Source organism: Cebidichthys violaceus, unplaced genomic scaffold (assembly GCF_023349555.1).
Source record: "Cebidichthys violaceus isolate CVI_PGR_0920_01 unplaced genomic scaffold, fCebVio1.0.p SCAF_16, whole genome shotgun sequence".
Classification (NCBI taxonomy): Eukaryota; Metazoa; Chordata; class Actinopteri; order Perciformes; family Stichaeidae; genus Cebidichthys; species Cebidichthys violaceus.
The window spans coordinates 4,501,062-4,518,713 of record NW_027176329.1 but is presented as its reverse complement, the minus strand read 5'-3'; the positions used below and the strand labels follow the sequence as shown (position 1 = coordinate 4,518,713).

General features: G+C 42.0%; 1 protein-coding gene across 3 annotated transcripts; it reads left to right on the top strand.

Moving 5' to 3' along the window:
- The first annotated feature begins 446 nt into the window (after window positions 1-446).
- Window positions 447-17,585, top strand: asns (asparagine synthetase). Of its 3 annotated transcripts, none has more exons than XM_068710816.1 (12): window positions 447-506; window positions 5,003-5,258; window positions 6,763-7,000; window positions 7,100-7,285; window positions 7,362-7,463; window positions 8,072-8,199; window positions 8,777-8,903; window positions 11,101-11,207; window positions 12,322-12,422; window positions 13,167-13,248; window positions 13,346-13,501; window positions 15,722-17,585. In XM_068710816.1, the coding sequence occupies exons 2-12, from the start codon at window positions 5,010-5,012 to the stop codon at window positions 15,929-15,931; spliced, it is 1,686 nt and encodes a 561-aa protein (XP_068566917.1). In that variant the 5' UTR covers window positions 447-506; window positions 5,003-5,009; the 3' UTR covers window positions 15,932-17,585. The 3 variants fall into 3 exon arrangements, with proteins under 3 accessions (XP_068566917.1, XP_068566915.1, XP_068566916.1); XM_068710815.1 differs by lacking the exon at window positions 447-506 and adding an exon at window positions 2,398-2,532; XM_068710814.1 differs by lacking the exons at window positions 447-506; window positions 6,763-7,000; window positions 7,100-7,285; ... (6 more) ...; window positions 13,346-13,501; window positions 15,722-17,585 and adding an exon at window positions 531-2,532 and having other exon boundaries at window positions 5,003-5,080.
- The last annotated feature ends 67 nt before the right edge of the window (window positions 17,586-17,652 follow it).

Sequence of the window (17,652 nt, the reverse complement as noted above, 5' to 3'; positions counted from 1 at the left end):
GGAAAGAGGCTCGTCGTCGAACAACATTAAAGTAACATCCCGCTCGTCTGTGGATATAGCCTTCAAAATAAATCATTTACCGAAGAATTACAAGCTATTTGGAAGACAATTAAATGTGAATGAGCTAAGTAAAGGCCTCTGCAATCAAAACAATTGAAAATATATATTTTTTTGTAGATACGGACTGCATACAGTGAGTAGTCATGACTGTGACACGTTTTTACATAATCTCACCACTGCTAGTACGTAGGTTATCTATAGCAGAAATGATGCCCAAACTAGAGACTACTCAATGCTGTATTGTCCAGCTGTAGTTTATTCTCTCGATTTTACAACACATAGTGTAATTTGTGGGAGCAATTTTTTGCTTTTCCCTCACTGCTACAACATGACTGTACACTCTTATTTTGAAGGCACATTCACTGATTCCGGTTAAACATGATTTCAATTGACCAAGAGGAGTCAGTTTTAGCCGTCAGTACTACGGATAGAGTCTGAAGAACAAGGTCAGTCCAGTGGCGTCGCTAGTGTGTGTTTGTTCATGTTGTACATCTGTCTCGTGCATTAACGTTAGACTGAAATAGTGACTTTCACTCGAAAAAGAGTTTTTTAAAAGTACTCTACTTGTCATATACGGTAGTCTAATGCGCTTGCGCATATACTGGGATTTATACGGGAGTTGGGGTTACGCATTTAAAGGAGACACACAGTGATCCATTAAAGACCTACTGACCAAGATTACGAAGCCTCTATTGCATTGCTTTACATGGTGTCAGAAGTGAAAACGGAGTCATGGCAAAGTTCAATCCCCCGACAAACTTTTCCTTCGATAAACCAGGAGAATGGCCGGAGTGGAAGCAGCGTTTTGTGAGATTCAGAACCGCCACCAAGCTGGACAAAGAAGATGGCGCCGTGCAAGTGAGCAGCCTGATATACGCTATGGGAAGCGAGTCGGAGAACATCTTCCGTTCGTTTGCATTTACCGAAGATGGACACAGAGATGATTTTGTTAGGGTGCTTGGAAAGTTCGATGAGTACTTTGTGCCGAGAAGGAATGTAATACACGAACGTGCATGTTTCCATCTGCGCATGCAAAGACCGGGAGAGAAAGCCGAGACTTTTATCAGGGCTTTGTACGAACTGGCAGAGCATTGCGAATTCGGCGTGAGCAGAGATGAGAATATCCGCGACCGAATCGTCGTTGGAATACTTGACAAAGACGTCTCACGGAAGTTGCAGCTAACGAAGGACCTGACGCTAGCGCTGACCATAGAGACAGTCAGGCAGTCGGAAGAGGTAGCTTCGCAAGTCAGCATGCAAGGAGAGACAACGGGGGTGATACAAGAAGTTACTCACGAGCGCAGAAAATACTCCAACCACTACGGTAAACCAAAAGGGGAAAATAAAGGACAATGTGGACTGTGTGGGAAAGCGTGGCACAGTAAAGATGAAAATTGCCCGGCCAGAAAATCCACATGCAATACATGCAACAAAGTTGGACATTGGAGTAGGGTGTGTAGGAGCAGGAAGGCAGTGAGTGAGGTTACAGAGCAACAGCGGTCATACTTTCTTGGGGCTGTGAGGAAGGCAGGTGGGTCACCAGAGCAATGGGCCGTCGAGTTGCTGGTGGGCTCTACACCAGTTGACTTCAAAATCGACACAGGGGCCGATGTTAACATCATTCGCGAGGAGACTTACCACTCACTCATCCCCAAAAGACCACTGGAGCCTGCAGATATACCACTGGACAGCCCAGGCGGCGAGCTGCAGTGCATAGGACAGATCCAGAGCACTGTGACCTACAAAGGAAAGGCTCACCCACTCACAGCATATGTCATCCGCGGATGTACTGTAAATAACCTACTCAGCAGGCCATTGTCTGTGGAAATGAATCTAGTGAGGAGAGTGGATGAAACGGTGTGCGACAGAGGACATCCACGGGCATATGGTGAGCATGGGACATTAAAGACTGAACCGGTGAGAATACTGCTGAAAGACAACGCTCAACCATATGCTGTATACACAGCACGACGCGTACCTCTCCCTATGCTGCAAAAGGTAAAGGAGGAGCTCCAGAGGATGGAGGGAAATGGCATCATCGAGAGGGTAACACAGCCCACGGACTGGTGTGCACCCATGGTGCCAGTCTTGAAGAAGAGCACAGGTAAAGCCCGCATCTGTGTTGATCTCAAGAGGCTGAATGAGGCTGTGAAAAGAGAACAGTATATCCTGCCTACTACTGATGAGATTACAGCAAAGCTGAGTGGGGCCACTGTCTTCTCTTCGCTCGATGCCGCCAGTGGGTTCTTCCAGATACCGTTGCACCCAGACAGCTGTAAGCTCACTACCTTCATTACTCCATTTGGCAGATTCAACTTCAAGCGGCTACCATTCGGAATAACAAGCGCACCAGAAATCTTCCAGAGGAAGATGATGGAGACCCTGCAGGGGCTGGAGGGTGTCGAGGTCTTCATGGACGACATTCTGGTCTATGGGGCCACAGAGGAGGAGCATGACGGTCGCCTGGAGAAGGTAATGCAGCGCATAGAGACAGCTGGTCTAAAGCTAAATCGTGAGAAGTGCTCCATCAGGCAGAGTCAGCTGCGGTTCCTCGGGCATCTCATTGACCGGTCCGGGATCCGGCCTGACCCCGACAAAGTGGAAGCTATTCGGCAGCTGTCACCACCAGCAGACGTGCAAGAGTTGAGGAGAATACTGGGAATGGTGAATTATCTCGGAAGATATATCCCCGAACTCTCAACGGTAGGACAGCCGCTGTACGAGCTCCTGAAGGACAAAAATACATGGATATGGAGCCATGTACAACAAACAGCATTTGAACACATCAAGGAGCTGTTGACAACTGCACCAGTACTCGCTTTCTATGACTTGAGCAAGCCCACGGCTGTGTCAGCGGACGCAAGTAGTTATGGATTGGGGGGTGTACTCCTTCAGCTGCACGGGGAGCAGTGGAAACCTGTGGCATATTGCTCCAGACGCCTCACTGAAGCAGAAACACGCTACGCCCAAATAGAAAAGGAAGGTCTGGCTGGTGTGTGGGCATGCGAGAAGTTTGACAGATACCTCAATGGACTGGAGCAGTTCAAGCTAATCACTGACCACAAGCCGCTAGTGCCTCTCATTAACAGCCGCAGCCTGGACAATGTACCTATACGATGTCAGCGTCTCCTCATGAGGCTCATGAGATTCAATCCAGTGGCAGAGTATGCTCCAGGGAAAACTCTGATCGTCGCGGACACCCTGTCACGCAGTCCACTGGCCAGCACGTGCGCGGAGACAGACACACACAGTGAGGTGGCATGCTACGTGGCTAGTGTAGTAGAGGGGATCCCCGCATCTACAAGCAAGATGGATGAAATCAGAATAGCGACAACATTAGACTACCGTATATGACACTACTCAATAAAAAGTATACGCACCCATGGTGAATTACTACTGGCCAATTCTGAATGGGTTCGGTGTTACTGGAAATTGTGTGTATTCGTGAGCCACCAGGCAGCATCTTGGTCCATGGATATCCTAGCACGATGCAGCAGGCACGTTGCGGACCACCATGAGGCGGAGGAGGGCGCTGGGAATAGATGAACCTGTTTGACATGATACGGAAACATGTGCAGCTTTATCTGTGCCGAGTAGAACAATACCACATAATGTATGAGAGCTCCGGAGCCATGTTGTTGGCTTTTCACGTTTTTGGCCAAAGCTATTCAAAGTTTTAATATGTATGATTTTAAAAAGGAGCTTGGTGTTATTTTAGAACATGTTGTAATCAGAATCACCTTTATTTGCCAAGTTGATGTACTTACAGGCATAGAAATGAAAGCTAGAGACAACAACGCTGGACAGATACAGTTAATAGACAGGAGTGTTATGTGCACAAGAAAACAAAAGGTTTTTCTGGAGGCGTATAAGTCCTGGAGCCCACTGTCATCTCCACGTCTTTTTAGAGCGCTCAGCTCCAGGTTGTTCTGAACACACCAGAGGGCCAGCTGTGCAAACTTGAAAAAGTTGAACAGATGGTCCGGGTGCTGGAAGTTTGTGATCCACTGACAGGTGGAGGCTTGGACAGGTGAGCTGGGTGAGTTTGGAGCAGAGCATGTCTGGGATGACGGCGCTGAAAGGCAGTCCACAAGCAGGATCCTTGCGTATGTCCCTGCAGAGTCCAGGTGTTGCAGGATGTTAACACATGAAACGGCAGCTGGTCTTTTAAAGTCCTTCAGATGGGTTAACACCAGTCTCTCAAAGGAGTGTATGACTACAGACGTCATGGTGACGGACCTGGAGTCATTTGATCTGTGATGGAGGGTTTGTTGGGGGGACTTCACACAGCTCCACTGATCTGTAGATTAGTGTGACGTAGGGGGCGGCTGGTCACCTCAGACAGGAAGGGAGGCGCGCCGTCTGGGCCCGGAGACATCCCGATCTTTCATTTTTTAATAACGTTAAAGCTCATATTCAAGTATTCTGGAGGGGTGCTGAGCTGACAAGCGTTTTGTACTATGAATGCATATTAATAGCAAAGTTAAACTCAATGATTCTTGGTAAGGGTTGTACTTTCGGTGCTGTGAAATGAATCTCCATCTGAACGCCAGAAGGTACAGTTGTTCTTTCTATGCACAAGGTGAAACAACCAAACTACTGACCACTTTGTGTTGCATTGACTCCTCATGTTCACTCAATAGCTCATTGACGTTAGATTATATGGACTGAATACATCTTCGTATTTAAATTTGGATTTCAGCTGTTTTTAGAAAATCCTTACAATTGGATATTTTTCATTTTTACAAACATTTCTCAGAAATCAAAAACTTTGGAAACATTGTATTCGTTTTCCACAAATGATAAAAAAACAAATCTTCTTGGTTCTGGACTACATTTAGTTTATATGCCAGATTTCAGACTATTAGTGTTTTATTGTATAGTTATAAATTGCACACTAATCAACTCTGTGTCTGTCTTTGTTTCTGTCCCTTTTCCACAGCTGTGAAATGTGTGGAATCTGGGCTTTGTTTGGCAGCGATGAGTGTCTGTCGGTCCAGTGCACCAGTGCCATGAAGATCGCTCACAGGGGCCCCGACGCCTTCCGCTTTGAGAACGTCAACGGCTTCACCAACTGCTGTTTCGGCTTCCACCGGCTGGCTATTGTGGACCAGCTGTATGGAATGCAGCCCTTACGCATCAAGAAGTTCCCTTTCTTGTGGCTCTGCTATAATGGAGAGATTTATAACCATCACACGGTAAGACACGCTAGCATCTCTGATACCGTCGGTGTTAGCGGAGGGTTGAGGAGCTCTGTTCTGAATATCTTAACCCTGTGAAGCCTGACACATCATATAATATTCAGAAAATTCTGATTTGTTTTATATTGAAGTGTTTATTGGACCTTTAGTCAAAAAAAAAATAAAAATATTTTTTTATTTACATATATGATAATTTTTTGTATCACATTTGATACATCAGGCATATTTGTCAATTTATTGATCACAAAAATGTTTATTTTAGAAACAATAACTAATGATGCTCATTGCTTTTGGAACATTTGGAACATTTCAGTTGGTTTGGTTCTTATTTTTTCACAAACAGCAACCTTTTTACAACCTGTTTGTTTTGCCTCGTGGCAGGAAAAGCACAGTTTCTGTCCTTGTTCAGGCAAAGATGGACTTTACATTTCCTACAGTAGACATGGGAGAAGTGATTGCCTGTGTATTGCTTGCATCTGATTGTTTACTCTGAATTTCTTTTTTTAAATTAATTAATTAGCAATATAACAAAAGATTATGATAGCCAAGGATTTTTTTTTATATATATATATATATATATATATATATATATATATATATATATATATATATATATATATATATATATATATAAAAAACAAATTTCCACTCAATATATCTTACTACCTTTAATCACTTTAATTAAATGACCAAAACAGTGTATTTGGCATTGTGATATGGCATAATCCAGAGTGCACAATGAAATACAATACAAGGATTTACAGGTGAATTATTACTTTATAAACCTGCTGTATCATATTTGATACCTATGTTTTCAACACGATTTTACTATAAAATAAGGAACGAAATATGAAGTAATTATAGTTTGCTTCAATACAGTAATTAGTCATATTGAAATATTAGTAACACTATAAATGCTATAAAGTGCATGGAAAATCCACCAGATGGCAGCAGACATGTATAGGATTGTGTACAACAGGTTTTTCAGGAAAGTATTGCTCATGTTACTTACGTAGAGGTCTCTGAAACTCACGTATCAAATATGATACAAATGGCGCTACAGGGTTGGTCCAGTGTGTAGGAGAACTACGGTGGCCCACGAGGAAATGCTAAAGATTCTATCCAGAGTCTCCAGATTTTATGGATATTTTTTACTTAAACAAAATCTTTAAAGTTTGAAATATAAAGAGAGTGTGACATTTTATAATGTAAAATAGACTTGTCACTCCTCTGATGAACAAACTGTAACGGAAACACTGATCATGTGACACTGATATATCTGTAATAAGATAATATTGGCTAATATGTTTCCCCTGCGGACTCGTTGGTTAGACTCTACAGAACACTTGAAACACCCGACATCATAGCTATAGTAGACAATGTGGAATCAATGACATTGGGCATACATTTTTACCTGGTGGAAACGCAGTTCTAATAACGCGTCTAAAATAACGCGTCTAAAATAACCCCGTCTGTGGTATTTTCTTCAATTTTCTTTCAGCTGAGTAAGCAGTTTGACTTTGACCACCAGACTAAAGTGGACGGTGAGATTTTGCTCCATCTGTATGACCGCTTCGGCATCCAGAAGATGTCTTCTCTGCTGGATGGTGTCTTTGCTTTCATTCTGCTGGACACTGCCAACAGGAAAGTCTTTCTGGGGAGAGACACGTACGGCGTCCGGCCTCTGTTCAAATTCCTCACGGACGATGGATTTCTTGCAGTCTGCTCCGAAGCCAAAGGTAATAGGATAGTTTATTACACCCTGTGAATCTGGGTCTCTCAAACTCGTTTTACAGCTTTTTTTTTTAGCATTGCTCAACTTGTTATTCTGATCACAGGACTCACAGACATCACCCATGCAATGGCTTCCCCTGCCAACATCGTGACCCTGCTCCCTGGGCACTTCGAGGCCTTTGATTTGAAGCAGAATGGAAAAGTTCAGTCCGTTCAGATGGATCAGTTTCACTGCTGCACAAAAGAGCCCGCCCACGCCGTCTACGACACTGTGGAGAGACTGCCTACAAGTATGAAACCGTTCATGTTTATCTACTCATTTGGTAAACAATTTGGATGAGTTTCACCTCACTGATGTCTCTGCAGGTTCTGATGAGGAAACGGTGAAAAGCAACATCAGAGCTCTGTTTGAGAACGCCGTGAGGAAACGTCTCATGGCTCAAAGGAGAATTGGCTGTCTTCTGTCAGGTAACTTAAAATATGGAAAATGACAGAACATACTTTATATCCTCATGACTCAGCAGCTGGTGACTGTTGTCGGGTTACCAACACAGCAGCTGCAATGCAACAGATAAACATCAGCCAGTCAACAAGGCAGATACCGGCCGATAAATCAATATGTCCACATACATTAAACTCAATGTGAAATTGTATCTGGATTTGATTTTGCTGAGTCCCCTGATTGTCACATTTCCAATGGAACAAATTTATTTTGGTCCAAAATGTCCCCGTTAGAAATGCTGGTGTGAGCAGCCGTATGACTGACTGCCACGGCTTATGCGAATGCTAAACACATACAGCAAACATATGAACAGTATTGGTAAGATAATAGAAAATACAGAGCAGTTCTGTCAGCATATTTTCAATATGCAACACACGTGTTGGTATCAGTTCTGTCCACATATGTGATTTGCTTAGAATAGAAGTTTACCGCACCACATGCAGCCCAGTCACATGGTCAGTATTTGTTACGTTGTCATCGGCGTAGCCTGAATTTCGCTATCTCTTGGTGAGCGGCGTTGCGTTCACACGTCTTTGACTGATGTGGCTTGTGTTGATGATCGTCTCCTCTCTAGGTGGTCTGGACTCCAGTTTGGTTGCTGCTATGCTGGTGAAGCTGACCAAGGAGGAGAAGCTGCAGTATCCCATCCAGACCTTCTCCATCGGGTCAGAGGACAGCCCCGACGTCTTAGCTGCTCGTAAGGTCGGTGCTTCTGAAAGCAGGCTGTCGCAGAATGTCACGTCACTGACCATGAAGGCAGCTCCTTTCAGCTTTTATTGAGCACCGATATTCATCGTCAACCATGTTGAGAGTCGTGTGGAGACAATGGAACAACTTTAACACTTTCAAAATGTGTTATAATCATTCATAATAGCCATCCAAAAATGATTATAGAAGCTTTACAAACTAATTATTTATCATTAACAAAGCGTTACAAATATCTGTTCCATCTATCTTATGTCATTTCCTAAAGGTTCACAAATTATTTGAAAATCCTTAACAAATACTTGATATAGAACATAAAATATTCTAATGTGTGTGACAATAAACTGTTAAAATAACTGATTTTATAGCATTACTAATAGTTAGTAAACCTATTTTAATTATCATTGAATTGTTTAACAGTAAAATAACTACATTTCAATCAATTATCAATTTACCATTTGTTAAAGATGGTTTTACCCATGTTTTCTGACTGCTCAGTTTCTTATGATATACAGATGGTCCTTGTAAAAAAGGACAAAACAAATATGGCGTTTGCTGTGTCTTTACTCGTCAGGTTGCAGCTCACATTGGTAGCGAACACCACGAGGTGAACTTCACTGCAGAAGAAGGCATCCAAGCTGTCGAGGAAGTCATCTATCACCTGGAGACCTATGACATCACCACCGTACGCTCCTCTGTTGGTGAGTGGTATTGGATTCATTATTATATATATATATATATATATATATACGTATATATATATATATATATATATATACACATATATATAATATAATATAATATAAAAATATTAGTGCTGGGCAACGATTACAATTTTTAATGGCGATTAATCGCATTATGCTCCGCAAAGTTCAATAATGAATTCAAAAGTAGTGTATTGCACACTTTTATTTAAAAGTACTGCTATATGAACAAAAGTGCAATAACATTTGGTTTGCACACTTTAAACAAATCAGGTTCTTTTTAACAGTAGTATTCCTTTACACAGTAGCAGTTATAATGCAGTTATAATGATTCTGATCATAGATATTCAGCCGGTGTTCACAACTTTATTTTCATGAGTGTAATAGATGCAATTTGAAATATACACCTTGAAAACTGCAAACCTATCTGTCATGTTTGTTAAATTCTCAGTAGCTAAATAACTAAATAATATGCTTATTATACATATTCCAAACAAAACAACTTTAAAAACTCTAAAAAATGTTGGTCAGACACATTATGCAACGGTGATTACTGTGTACTATATGTACCAACGTACATTTATAACTAATACCACACAGAGGGTGATAAGAAACTGTACATGGAGGGACTTCGGACCCAGGGGAATGTAGGTGAACCAAGTGACCCTGGAGGGAGTCTGTAGGCAGTAACGTGCTTGTGAAGTTATGCTAATGAAGAGCTGCAGTTAAGGGCAGTTCGTTCTCACGTGCTCATATGTTTATTTAAAACACGACAATATGTATTTTGATAATATAATTGTCTATATATCTATAGATATATATCTATAGATATATATAGATACACATTGTGAACAACAAATCTGTGTAGAAATCATCAGGAGAGAATAGAGAGCTAGTTAAGGTTAGCTGTTAGCAGCCGGTGGGCAGCACACAGTTGGGCAGAGCTAACAGCTAATATTAATGGAGATGCATTGAGTTTCATGGTGATGTGTTCATGCTCTATTCAGTAAAAATGAGCGGGAGACAATGGTAAATTATAACGTTATCATTCAGTGCTCGACTGTAATCTTGTAGAATTTAGACTTGAGATGTTTGAGAATATAAAATAGATATTAGAACGGAATTATGACCTGTTTACCTTTCAACAGCTCTAAGTGTTTATTGTTTTGTTTTTTATCGTGGATATTGAATGGGGTAGCGAGAATTGTGGAATTTCACTGTTATTTGTATTGTCTACTAAATGTCTGGTATGGTGACAACTATAGTTTATACCAAGTGTCATAATCTGGACTATTGAGTGTTTTTTCTTACATTTTGTGTATGAAATAAGAGACACCACTGATATGACATTCATTCTGCGTAAACTAGCTTTATTGTCGCTTATGATTAAGAAAGACATCTACATTGTGCACAGTGGATTTGAATCCATAATGGCAGCTGATGAGGTTTAGTCTATCTCAGTAGTCGTGGAGCAGTGGAGCAGTGGAGCAGTTCACTGCTTTGTTTCCACATCTGTGAAAGGCCGCCTCACATTTCTGCTGCAGCGCTGCATTCCTTTTCCTCCCGACTGACTCGTCTGAAACACAGGGGATCCAGTGAGATTAGTTCAGAGACGAAAGAGGTGAATGGAGGCAACACAAGGGACATGTAGAGGCCACGACCCAGCACTGCAATCAGTTATGCATCATGATATGCATTGAATAAATGACTGCAATGCAACTTTATCGAAGTCTGGAAAAAAGGAGCTAAGATCACATCGTACACTTAAAGATGAAGAATTCTCTTCATAATTTTCTAGTGCAATGAATTTAATTTAAAGACGTTAGCATATGTTTTTGAATGTGGTCATTTGTTATTTCAACAGTTAAAGTTGGCATCACTCTATGCCATTATTTATTTTTAATTCATTTTTGGCACAGAAAATGCTCCAGAGGAAAAGAACATCTGTTCGTAGTGTGAGCCTGATTCACATGCTTCAATGATAATCAATCATCAAGGCTGTTTACATCTTCCTTCATAATTGTATCCATCTTTCAAAGGTTCCTATATGCGCTTATTATTAATCATTAATATTTGGGACTTAAACTGTGGCGTCTTTTTCCCGATTCAGTTGAGGAAATTTATATTCTGATTTGACAATTTCATATGCCATATCTGTGTAAGCAAACCCTTCTTCCTGTTTCTTCCGCTCTAGGGATGTACTTGATTGCAAAGTACATCAAGGAGAAGTCTGACAGTGTGGTGATCTTCTCTGGAGAGGGCTCTGATGAGCTGACTCAGGGATACCTTTACTTCCACAAGGCAAGTCACATCTGTGCATAACAATGTATAGTAGCATATTCAAATAACAAAATGTAAAGACATTCCTGCATAGTGAGGTGCGATATGATCAAGGTGCCACATTACAATAAGAGTTTGAGATTTAGGACGTTACTATTTCCAGCAACAGAAGAAGAAACAGGAGGGTCTGCAGCACATGAACCATAAACGTCACACGATGCAAAACCGAGTTGTGCATTTTGTTTGAGTTGAGCAAAGGTTTGGCCACTACTGCTGTAATTTAGTAAAGTAGTCGCCATCGAACAAACAAGGAAACAGAATGTTGAACCATGTGACCAACTAAGCTCCCTGAAAGCCTTTAAACATGACCAGCAGCAGAGGAGTCACTGAACAGTAGCTGAAAATCTACTCTTTGCTGACCTCCAGTGGCAGAAGTTCTACCAAATGTAGATTTTTTTTAAATTTTTTTTTTTACTACAATTTGCCTGTATTTGAGGATTAAGGTGCAACACATGGTCTTTATTGAAGTGATTCTGGAGATGTAGCCATTACCTGTGTGCTCTTTAATACAGTGATTCTCAACTGGTGGGTTGCGGACCTTTGCCTGAATAAAAAAAACAAAAAAACATCCTGTGCTTTTATTTTGAAGGGAATTTTTAATGCAGCGGAGTTATTCACACGCCTTAACAGTATTTGGCGTTAATGCCTTGTAATGCTAATAGACACCCATTTCACCGTATAGAAGAACACCCACAAAGAGGACAAAAGACTATATAATGTCGGCTGCACCAGGTCCCTGTTTTAAGGGGAGACACTGAGATGCAAGGCAGGAAGATACAGAGTCTGTTCTCTTCTTTTGTCAGAGCATTGGAAAATTTCAACGTAATTATCCAAAATGTTTTCATGTTTACATTTAATATTCCTTACGGCTCCATTGAGACATGACGGCACATTAACGTAAAGAGACGATGGTGGAGAGACGGACAACAAGCATTTGGGCCGTCATGCTGGAGGTGATGAGTTTTGCTGGATGTTCATTTATTCATCCATGCAATCATCATAAATCAAAATGATGAAACGCCATGAGATCGATGTAAAGGTGTGCATGTCTGACGTAGTTGACTTCCTCCTCCAGGCTCCGACTCCCAAAGCGGCCGCAGAGGACAGTGTTCGACTGATGAAGGAGCTCTACTTGTTTGATGTCCTCCGTGCTGATCGCACCACTGCTGCACACGGGTAACACCTTCCACTCACTGAGGAAGTCAGGCTCCATCAACTAACAGACACAACGCACAAACCAGCAGAGGAAGCGTTGTTTCCTGTTGTCAAGCCAGAACCGGCAATTTTTTTTTTTTATCTTATCTTTGCCTAATTAAACAACTTAAACTGTTAACTGAGAATTAAAACAGTTTTCTGTCGCTCGGCGGACTGGTCCACGAATTGTTTCAGCTCCTTTAAATTGTAGTGTACTTTCTGGCTTTGCAGGTTGGCTGTGAGTTGTTCTTTTATTTCTGAAAGTCAATTAATGAGGCAGAAACACGCTGACATAATGGACAGACATAAGAAATTGCACTAATTAATATTAGTGCAACAGCTTTTGATGAATGTCATTTTCAGCTTTGATGGAAGACCTGAAAGGTTTTACAATCTCATCTTTCATTTTTCCACCAAAAGGTAAATCATTCAGAAGAGCGTTGAACAGCTACATCAACGGCAAAATGAAAAACGCATTATAATTGAGGCAAAATGTGATTAATTATACCTTAATATTGGCTTAAATATCTGCAGTAATGGAATCCATTGAAGCCAATAAGATAATACTGGTTTTAAATAAGCAATGATGAACAGAGAAAAGTCCAAGTAATGGAGCCGTTTAATTTAATACAATACCACTAGTTCAAAAGTCGCCCAATCCTTTCACTCCATTAATAATGTGTTATTTATGTCTCGGCTCGTCTGACGCTGCTTTCCATCCCTCAGTCTGGAGCTCCGAGTGCCGTTCCTGGACCACAGATTCACCTCATACTACCTCTCCCTGCCCGAGGAGATGAGGATTCCCAAGGTCAGTTCATCTGTACCCGGTGTGTTCATCTCACCGTCCAACCCGTGAAGTGTTCCAGCATGGCTTCCTGATAACAGCGTTCTCCTGTCTTAAGCAGCATGGGGTGGAGAAGCATCTCCTGAGGGACTCCTTCAAAGGTCTCAACTTGATCCCGGATGAGATCCTGTGGAGACGCAAAGAGGCCTTCAGCGACGGTATAATGTCTGTGAAGAAGTCCTGGTACGTGTGCCTGCAGGAGCACCTGGAGTCCATGGTATGTGTTCCAGTAAGACCTGTTCAACGGTGTTCGCTTTAAATCAGTGTTCATTCTGGCAGCTAGGGCCTGACCTATAAACAACACCAGAATATTCATAATTCATACCTGCAGCGATGTGGATTTGCATCAGCTGCACCACCTGGTGTGCGTTTCCTTTGTCAGGGTTGAGAGGAGTAATAATAGGCTTGTTTGAGATGAGCCAGTCCTGCGCAGAATCGATCACCAGTGATCGCCGAATGCATGCCGGTTAGATTTATGTCCGACTTGATCCCGACTTGCTCTGACGTCATGAACACGTGGTCAACGATAACCTCACCAGAGCGAGGCGGCCGCAGGTCCTCTTCCCCGTTTCTTTGACTTCCTGTTTATTCTTTGAAGGCGGCTGAAAACTGTCCAACTCAACCCGCAGTTTTTTTGACGTGTAAATTAATCACAAACAAATCTGGTTTGAAGATGCCAAGGCCTTTAGTCTGTAGAAGAAAATGCTTTAGTTTTAGTCACATTTTATCATTTTTATCCCTCATAGTTATTCTTATCTCCGCCTGGAGGATCATGTGATCGGTCAACGGTGTGTATGCGTCTGTGAGTGAGCGTGCACCTCTGTGTCTGTCCGCGGCTAATCTCTCATTCTGATGCAGCAGACTGCAAAATATTTTGGGTGGCCGGTTATGGCTGCATGCGCAAGGACCTCTAGTTATTGGTTAACGGAACAACCAGTCCAACATATCCACATTGAGCTGCTGCTTTGCCGTCAGACAGCCTGCTGAGTTTAATTTAGTTTTTGGTAAGACTGTATGACTGCTTATGTTGCAGCTTGTTTTTGAGTTTGAATGAGGTCTATTTTACGACGTTTTTCATTCCATTTGACAACGTTTTAGTCGATTAAAGTCATCACATTTAAGTTAATACTCTTAGTCAAAATGTTCTCTCTCTTCATTTTCTCAGTTATATTTAAAATTGGTCTGAATGTGTCAAATGTCCTTTTTTAGTCATCAAATTATGTTGAACATTTCAGTGAATCTAGTTGAGACAAAACCAATCATTTTGTCATTTTTGTGAGACTTATTTTACATTTTATTTTATCATTAACGGATGAAGGATTAAGGATGGAGTCCTCCTGACTGTGCACATTAGTGGTGAGCGAGCCAACATGCTAAAATATGTGCTCCTCACCCACCAGAACCAGAACCTCGAACCGCCATCTTAATAAAAAGGAGTCGATTTTATATTTGAAACCACAATTTAGACTAGAGTTTTTTCCCTCAACAATATTGCATGTTTGATATCGTCGTCATTAGTGTTTAATGACGTCGGTGTCGTCTCGTCTTAGTCGCGGAAAACAAGTAGTTGACGAACGTATTTAGTCATAGTTTTTGTTAATGAGATTAACGCTGGTTTAAATGACCTCATCCCAAAAACATTCAAACAAAAAACACACATTTTCATCCTCTTTGAAATTGCATTTGATCTATTGCTTTGCCTATTTTATTGTTTATATTTTGTTCTAATTTAGATCTTTTGAATATCCGTTCACACATTTGTGTGTGCAGAACGAGCGGGGCTACAACTACAGCTCGTTGTGCAATAATAATGACAATAATGCATCCTGAGAACCCTTGTTGTTCACAGTATACAGTGTCTCTTTTGATGCAACCACTAGGAGACACTATAGTCAAACATTTCATACAAAACAATCCAGGAGTGGCTGCTGGCAAACAAAATGAGTCATGATTCAGTGTCATTCATGCGTTTCTGTGAAGAGTTCCCTGATGTCTGAGGATGTTACTCAAAAGGCCAGTTTGTTTCCAGATGATTTAGAAACCACAGGTCTTATATATTATAATATTTTGCTGCCAAATTAAACACGATGTCCAACCCAGTGGACGCACCGCTAGAGGACCACGTGAGGGGAACGAGTGTTCAGGGACCACCTCCACCACGAGAACCTCGATAACTTCGTCCAAATAGTTCTTTGTCTTGGTCTTCCTCTCGGTTCTTAAAAGAAGAACCTTTTATTTGGGATTCGTGAAAGGAAATTGCGTACTGGCAGGCATATGCAAGTTTTAATAAATCAGAATACTTCTTTTCCGTACGTACGCTAACATTTAGTGTGGATCTTCCGCACCGAGACCCCAGATAATTATCCATTTAGCCGTGAACAAAGGATGCCAATGCTTGTTTTCCAACGTACACAGAGAAGTGTCTGTTGTCTCTCAGGTGAATGACGACCAGATGGAGAAGGCTCACAAGACGTTCCCTCACAACCCTCCGCGCACCAAAGAGGCCTACTACTTCAGACAGGTGTTTGAGAAGCACTTCCCGGGCCAGGCCGAGTGGCTCTCCCATTACTGGATGCCCCGCTGGACCAACGCCAGCGACCCGTCGGCCCGCACCCTGGCCACCTATAAGCCTGATAAAGACCAGTGATTCACTGGAGCAGCTGCTGGTCTGTGTGGGTCCGTCAGCAACACGTTGGCCTTAGAACATTCTACCTGTGTCATGCTCTGTGTCATCCTCTGTGTCCTACTCTGTGTCCTACTCTGTGTCATCCTCTGTGTCCTACTCTTTGTCATACTCTGTGTCCTACTCTGTGTCCTACTCTGTGTCCTACTCTGTGTCCTACTCTTTGTCATCCTCTGTGTCCTACTCTGTGTCATCCTCAGCTTTTTTAAACTCCGATTCACGTCATCTTATTTGTAGCTAGTTGTACTGATCGTGTCCTGTCCCTCAGTGTGATGGACTTTGTCAGGCTTAGCTTTAGTAACAGTTTGTCAGACCTGGGCTCTCATTTATAACTGCTGCGTACGCACAAAACGCCACTTCCCACACAAACGTTGTGATCTATAAAGATAAACTCGACTTGTGCTCACCTGTACGGACACCCTGCTGTTTAGGTGGTTCTAGTTATTCAAAATGTTCCACTTCTGCCAGCCGTGTGTGTCACAGCTTGTCCGTTTGATACCGTTAATGAATTGTGGTCGTTGCCGTCTTGGTTTTTGACCATCAATCACCGTGTAGCCCCCCCCTAAAGCATCCCCTGCTTTATGGTCTGTTTGACTCTAAATGGATCATAATTTACTAAATGAACATCATGCTGTATTGAAGAAGACTTGAAACTAGAGATTGAGACCATAAACTCATGTTTACAATGTTTACTGAGGGAATAAATCAAGAGAGAAGTAGAGTCATTTTAGACTAGACTTCTATAAAACCAGAGGAGTCGCCCCCTGATGGACACTAGAGAGAATGCAGGTTTCAGAGGTGTCTTACAGCTAATCCTGACAAGCTCCATCAAAGACCGACAAAGACCAGTACATAAGTTCAGGTTAGACTGATCTGTGAGGTTCAAACGACCATTCATGTGTTTAATCAACTCAGATTTAGTATCTTTTTTACTTTTTTTTTTTACTGGTACTTCATAGATACTGTGGGCTCATAGATGACCTTAGACATGATGATACATTTATTTTAGTAGCTTCAGACCATCACTGGATTTTGTACCTGTCTGCATTAGATGCCTGTATGTAAGATGATGTCATATGTTTCTACGGTGGTTCAGGGTTTAACCTCAAATGGATTTACGTTAAGCTGCTAACACCAAAAGGGCTGCTGACTGGTAGACCTTTTTACAGTTTCTCATGGGGAGAGGTGGGTCGTACGTGAACATTGTCACTTATACTGTCAAAGCTTTTCACACTGTTTTAACGTCATCCCTGCTGTTATAGGACTGGCTATGCAAACAGATATCTGTCTGTGTGTGTGTGTGTGTGTGTGTGTGTGTGTGTGTGTGTGTGTGTGTGTGTGTGTGTGTGTGTGTGTGTGTGTGTGTGTGTGTGTGTGTGTGTGTGTGTGTGTGTGTGTGTGTGTGTTCTATATATCATGTTCCATTTACCATTATGGCATAAAAAGCTCACGCAGAGGAATAAATGAACATAGAAGCTCCGTGGTTGTCAACTGAATCCGTTGCCAGGCTGTTGTATTGGATTACATTCAGGATATAGTCCTCTGTCATCTTGTCCGCCTAACATAACGACATCTGTGTGACTTCTTTTCTATAATAATAAATTCACCGCTGACGTTGCGTCCCTGGTGTAGTGCTTCTGTCGTCCACCAGAGAGCGCCCTCACCTCACCTCTAGAGACGCTCTG